Raw genomic sequence first — 6,899 nt, 5'->3', positions numbered from 1 at the left:
CTCTACTGCCCTACGTTGATAGGTCTTCCGCTTCTTTCGTGGTCCATTGATGCGAGGGCGAACCATACTTTTCGACGGCCTTCCGTTTTATTTGTGGTGTTGGGCTCCGTTCTTTTAGCTTCCGCCGAAGTAAAATTAGAATGAACCTTATCGTAAGTAATGGAGCCATCTGTATTACAATCGAAGGATCCGATTGGTTGGTTCGTTGGTGACCCTTAGGAGTAAACGTCCCCTAGGACTACGATAATTCGGTATCTTGGTTACGGAGCAGCGGGAATATCTGCTCGTTGCAGATATTGCAGAACTTGCGACTTGTACCCAGAAAAGAAAAGCTCTTGGAGCAGATTTTGCACAATCCTGGGGTCAGGGCTCCCGATTATGGCATTGTTATTTAATGGGAACCCTCTTTAACCATAAATAATGGCATTGGGCAGCTAGTGTCATCACATACATTATGTCATGTACTGAGCACAAACAATAAATAAGAGCATAATGTAAAGCAAACCAACACCATGTTAATAATTAGCGAGTGGCCTCGTCGGCAGTCTGAGCTGACCAATACTCACCATTTTGGCGTAAGAACAGCACCATTTCTAATGTAATAGGCTGCAAGCTGTTGCGCTCTTGCCCGTACGTCGTCCTGGTGTCGCTAAAGAACCTCTCAACAAGGTTAGAAGTAGGTGAAATGCAGCTAAGCAGGTTGTACCGCGGCTGAAATGCTGCTAAACGGCGACGTATTTGTAGACTCGCCACGAATGGTCCTTCGTCTTCACTTTTCTTCGCTTTTGCTGCAGTGCGTGCAGGTTCTTCTACTTCTTCCAGGCAGCGGAAGGGCTGCAGCACTGCCTTATCGGCCCTCGTTAGACTTTGGCTCCCTCCCAAGACACGCACACAGTAACCTGGGCTGGCGTGAAGGTGGCGGGGCGGGGGATCGTGGGAATGACCATAGTAGCTTAGCGAGGGGCTTTGTTCGAGTTGCTCAAATTAAAAAGTGAGGACGTGAGCAAGCTGCTGGCTTAGGAAAGTGAGTGTTTAAGCACAGTAGTGAAAGGTCATGGTTGGTTGTGAGAGGTACATAATGATAAAGAGGCTTTGCTCATAAATCATGTCGGATGATTCCTTAAGCAAATAAATTATTAATAACATCCAGGTAATCAAAGAAATAAATAATTTTATGATTTCATAAGAAATAATTGAAAAGACCATGCCATAATCGGGAGCCCTGCCTGGGGTACAAGCAGCCACCGACAGCTTGTCCTCGTTCTTCAACGACATAATAGATTCTCGGTTGCTGTTCTTGTGTATAGTCCACATCAACTTTTTGACTTGTGCACACTCGAACTTACGCGGATACGACATCCAGTGCAGCGCGATGGCGTTCAGCAGCTCATTCTTGCTCTCATTCAAGTCAAAGAAGCCACGGGCGTACATCTGAACGGTCGATAGAGGGCACTGCACGTACAGTGAGCAGACCGACATGTTGCCACGAGTTACATCGTAACTCGCCAAACTGGGAACCTGTTCAAACCCGACGGAGTATGTGAAGTGATATCCAATTCTCTCTCCATTATATGCCCATTCCACCAGATAAGCGTAAGGTGACGCTTGCTCACTGAGCCAGACCTCCGGGATCATGTGCGTCTTGACTCGTTTTATTCGGGGCCCTATTTTTGCCATGCTTGAGAGCGTTGAGCTGTTCAATGTTGTGCGCCACTAAGGTCTCGGCTAACTCGATTAGCATGGTGTTGTCTTTATCCGTGCATTGTAACGGGCTGTGCATGGGAAAGAATCGGAGTGCCCGTGTCAGCATGCTAATTCTCTCGACGAGACTAGGTTTCTCCTGGTCCGTTTAAGTTATGGCCGTGCTCCGCCTTAGCTGTTTCAGACTTGCCGAGCGGTCTCGTGCATCCAGCCGTTCGTGCTGTAATTCCAGGAATACGAGAGAGTAAGGCGAAGAAAGCGTTTCAGCAGGAGGTGGAGCTCCACTCTCGTGCCAAACTTGACAATGAGGCCGCTTTGGTTTCCATTGAATGCCCGATATATTATATATCGACTCGCAGAATATCCTCTGGCGAGTTTCCAGCACTAATCGGACGTTGGCACATGTACTGTAAACGTGTAGCATCTTTACTGCGTGCTGAGGCGCGACGTTGAGGTAGCTGTTGGAGCCGGACGACGCCGAACTCAAGTATTGATGCATGATGTATCAGCTAAGGCAACGAGTGTTGACGAGAAAGAATGTGGCAGCACTAGTGGCATTTTGCAGTAGCGCTGCTCTGCGTCATCTTGAAGGTTCAGCTTCGACAGGATGGGTCGAAGCTGCAGAGAGCAAGTGCGCAGAAGCAAGCGCCCTGCGTGCAGTTCATAAATCCAAGTAGCTCGATGTTTTTTCTTTTTCATCGCTCTCTGTTAATTCGCTTTTCAACTTTCCTTCCTGAGCTCAACCGCCTCCACGAAGCGTCGGTCTACGCCACCTTCCTCTGTCAAGTCCTTCCTAACAGTAGCCAGTACCCTCATAGTGTCAAGAAATCCAATAAAACCTTAGGACTAAAAATCATTCATATTAATACACAGAAACTACTTCAGGGCCTGTTTGGATCCACCGCAATAATGTAGCGTTCCTTCGTGCTTACTTGGTGAAGTACAGTGACTGTATGCAGACGTGTTTGGCACCATATAGTGAAAGATTGCAAAGCTTGAAATATTTCGACCTTTGAGCTCTTTGCAATTCGTGTGTATTTAAATGCGTTGGCGACCTTTCATAATTTTTCACTTTCTAATAGGGGTTATCACGGTTGGAAAGTATGTTTGACCGGTCGATCAAATCAAATCTTCGCGTCCCGTTTTTTCAACTCAAACCTTCCTTGAAAACCAGCGAAGGTTAGCTATGATTGGTGGAAAACCATGCCAGAAGGTTTTATTTTAATATAGTTCCAGCTTCACGTTTTTGCACAATTTTGACCCTCGCAGTTGACGGATGAAGGATTGACTTTATTGGTTGACCAAACATACTTACTTTTCAACCGTGATAACCGGTAATGATTGAGAACAACGACTTCCTCGAGGCCGACGATGATGAATGTTATTTAGCAGGTGTTGTGGTCCTCGTTGCAGGGTATTATGGAAACGAAAAAGGGGCTTATCTACACCTCGATCCTCACTGGATCTGCTTGGATTGCTGAGGATGTGGAGGACAATACAAAGCGCATATTTAACAGCTATCGCATGTCAAAGCCAGTGTTCAGGCGCTTTTGTATAGCACTGAAAAAAGCAGGTACGACTACGCCGTGGTCTCGTGTTGGTGTAGAGGAATAAGCTGCTGCGTTTCTCTACTGACTATCAAAACACGCTTCAAACAGGGTGCCTTAACCACTTGAGTCCTTAAATGGAAATTGATAGCTGATAGATTAAATAAAAGCTTAATCCAGGCTTCTGCAAGCAATCCCCTCTTGATAGCTCACTACGCATACAGTGGCCTGGGTACGCACCCATCATTTATACCCAGAACCAACTGGACTCACCCTTGCGACAGCGACCAGGCGCTAGAAACGTCAGGGTACGGCATGAGTTGTCATTCCCCCCATGCCAGAATAACCGTCGCTGTCGGATTAACACGGGAAGATCCGACGAGTATAAACTCGATATATAGTCGTTCCGGTGTCAAGTAGGACATTGCCGTTATCGAAAACGGTCTTGATGACAAACGGTCCGTTTAATACGGGATCAGGTTTTTTCATTCCACAAGCTGGAATCCGTAGCATGACAAGAACACCAACGCGGTAGAAGTGTTGCAGTCTCTTCATGTTTTCTCGATCGTTTTCCTGCATGATTGCCATAAACCGTTGGTTGAACAGGAAGTTCCAGCTAGCGAAGTGTAGTTGGCGAGTGATCATTTCTTCTCCAAACAACAACTGTGCTTGTGATCCGCGGAGAACGGAGTGGTAGCTCGCTCGGATTGCAATAGGCCGCGTAATCCAGTGCGACTTCTAGCTGGTCGTACAAATTCGGACGGGCACGGAAGATGTTCATAATCTCCAAGTGCACTCTTTTGCAGATAGCATTTGCCACGGGATGCTTAGTGATGATTCTCTTGCACTTAATTGACAACGAGCAGAGTAGCCCCTGAAACGCACTGCCAGTGGATTTCGTCCCAATATCGTGGATGACGAACTTCAAGCGAGGATATTGGAACAAGCAGACACGCTCGAAGCTTATCGCGGTGGCACTGGATGTCTTGCCGCGCTGGACGTCTATCTCAAGCCAGCGAAATTGTTGTTCAATGGCAGTCAAACAGTAAGAATGTTCCGTAATCGGCCCCAGCAAATCCACATGCACACCTTCAAAGGGTCGATCGGTGCTCGAAAGAGGCGTAAGATGTAAATGTCCGTGGTATTTGCCGCCGTGGAGCTTTGCGCGCTTGCACGTATTTTATGTTTTCACAAATTTGGTCAATGCAGTTTGCATAGGCGCCACCAGAATGTAGCCATCGACTGATATTTCCTATCAGCTCCTGGATGGAGCAGGTTTTCGTTGTAAAGCTCCACCAGATCTTAACGCAACGCTTCTGGCACCACTACGCGTTTACGATAGTGAAGCAATACAACCCCAAGACCAGGTAGTTGTGGACTGCTCGTAGCCACCTTCCCGTCTCTGTCGCTTTGCATATCGATGAAGGCAAAGCTCAATTTGGTGCACAAGCTTCTAGAAGACAGGTTCTAGAAGCTGTAGGAATTTGTGAGCTTCTAGAAGACAAGCTCTAGAAGCTGTAGGAATTCGTGGCGAGCTGCCACGGGCCCAGTTTAAGCTCTGCTAAGACGACACAATTCATTTTGCTTTTCTTATGTAAACTGGACCACAAAGTATACTTTCTGGACGCACCAGAAGCCGCAGCAACAAGGAGAGGCAGGGCCACCGCTGCAAAAAAACGCGTCGACCTGCACGGCGTGAAGCCTAGCATTATGAAAATGTCAACAGACGCAAATGGCGATGTTGCAATGACAGTGCCCCAGCCCGTTTTCGAAGCGATTCAACCGCCAAGTCTCATGGCCTGGGACCAGGCATCATTAGTTGCGTGGGTGCGGCAGCGACGACAATATGAAGCTAAGGTTCGCAATCGATGCGCCATTACGGGCGAGCGATTTGACCAAGTTGTCACCTCAATACGCAATTCTATCGAGCCACGAATTCTAGAGCACCTGGCGCGTTTCGTGTTGAAGAAAAAACCGGACTCAGTCACCGATGAAGATCTTGGACTTGCGATTACACGACGTTGCTCATCGCTACAAAACAGTCATATTCCTGATATAGATCAGCTTTTTGGCGACCGCCTCAAGATGGACTTGAGAATTGAAGATACCGAGGCGCGTATCTTGGACTACTTTGTGCTGTTCGACAAGATCGTCGAGGACCATGGATTAAATGGGATTTCGGGCAGTGGGAGTGAGAATGAACCCACGTACGGAGAGCGGATGAAGCTACGGTGCAAGACATTGTTGAAGTACGTGGCACTAGACATGCTTAAGCTGGGGATGGAGCGCCTGGCTATTGCTAAGCCGGTTCTCAAGAAAGATGATATTGCATTATATGAAGCTTTAGTTGAGCGCGCGCGTGAGCAGCAGCATTACCATCTGCTCTCACAAGAGCTAAGGATGACTGACAAGCCACGAGGGAATACGAACAGTAAGAAGACGTTCTCGACCTTCAAGCCACGGGTCATTCAGCAGCAAGGGCCGTCGGCAAACCGACTCTCAACTAAACCAGCACGAAAAGAGTTGGAGAAGTCCCGTATACCGCCACGCGATGGCTGTTTGGTGTGCAGTGGAGCTCATTGGGTCAAGGAATACCCGGTAGCTAGCGAGGCCGACAAGGAAGCGGCATTGCAGCGCATGAATGACATGAAAAACCAACGGCTGCGAGCAAAGGCTGTTTGTTCCATGGGCTTGCCAAGGGGGATCGTGCCGCAATTATGAATAATGTTCTTGAAGTGCCATTCCGAGCGGATACTGGTGCTGATTGCAACGTGATCACACGTCAGATTGTTCATGAGCTTCAAAAGCTGGACGCTGGTGTAAGCATAGTAAAACTTGCTACTCCTATCGAGGTGGAGGTGGCCGATGGTAGACTTGTACAATACTACGAGCAATGTGAAGTGGACGTGCAGCTGCTTACGGCTGCTGGTCCAGTGCATCTACGGCACGTAACCTGCGTGATTATTGATGGCGACACGGACGAGCTGTTAGTTGGCGATGTTACCCTTAAATCCTTGGGAATTGACGTGGATCAGCTTCTGGAGCAACTAGCAAGCAAATCCGGACTTAATTCGGATGGAGATGACTTACCTGACGATGATATTGATGGTCTGACGAATTCCGAGGAGATTGCGGGTTGTTTGGACACTCTTCTAGAAGCGGCGAAAGCTGCCGGATTTCCTCAGCACGCGATGGCTAAGTTGCATGAGGTGGTGATGGCCGGGGTTGATCAGTGGAGAACGAAGTTGGGGGCAGACCCACCAGCTAAGCTTGAGCCATTGCAAGTGGTGCTTGTCGAGGATGCAGTGCCTTTCCGGTCAAAGCCCCGGCAATACTCTCCAGCGAAAACGAAGTTCCTTACTGAGCATGGCAAACAGCTTAAGAAGTTCAAGCTTGTCTATCGCAGCAACCAAAGCCGCTGGGCGTGTGCAGCAGTCCCCGTGCGCAAGAAAGGACCCGAGGAAGAATATCGCTGTGCAAATGACTACCGCCCTACTAACCGACGCACCATTCCGATAGCCGGTGCTATGCCAAATCTGTTGGTGGTGATTGCGAAGGTCAAAGGCGCATGCTTCTTTGCTACGTTCGATCTATTTAAGGGATTTTGGCAGCTCTTGTTGCATCCAGACTGTCGAGAGTACTTCAGTTTTA

The 6,899-nt window shown here is 48.2% G+C and overlaps 1 protein-coding gene across 1 annotated transcript; it reads right to left on the bottom strand.

The window, feature by feature from the left end:
- Positions 1-3,608: 3,608 nt before the first annotated feature.
- On the bottom strand, positions 3,609-4,029 carry PITG_14690 (uncharacterized protein; the record flags this gene model as incomplete). The annotated part of the gene is made up of 2 exons (XM_002898526.1): positions 3,609-3,945; positions 4,001-4,029. The coding sequence occupies 2 exons, from the start codon at positions 4,027-4,029 to the stop codon at positions 3,609-3,611; spliced, it is 366 nt and encodes a 121-aa protein (XP_002898572.1).
- Between the last annotated feature and the right edge of the window lie 2,870 nt (positions 4,030-6,899).

This window comes from Phytophthora infestans, genomic scaffold (assembly GCF_000142945.1).
Source record: "Phytophthora infestans T30-4 supercont1.36 genomic scaffold, whole genome shotgun sequence".
NCBI lineage: Eukaryota > Oomycota > Peronosporomycetes > Peronosporales > Peronosporaceae > Phytophthora > Phytophthora infestans.
This window is presented reverse-complemented; position numbering and strand designations above follow the sequence as displayed.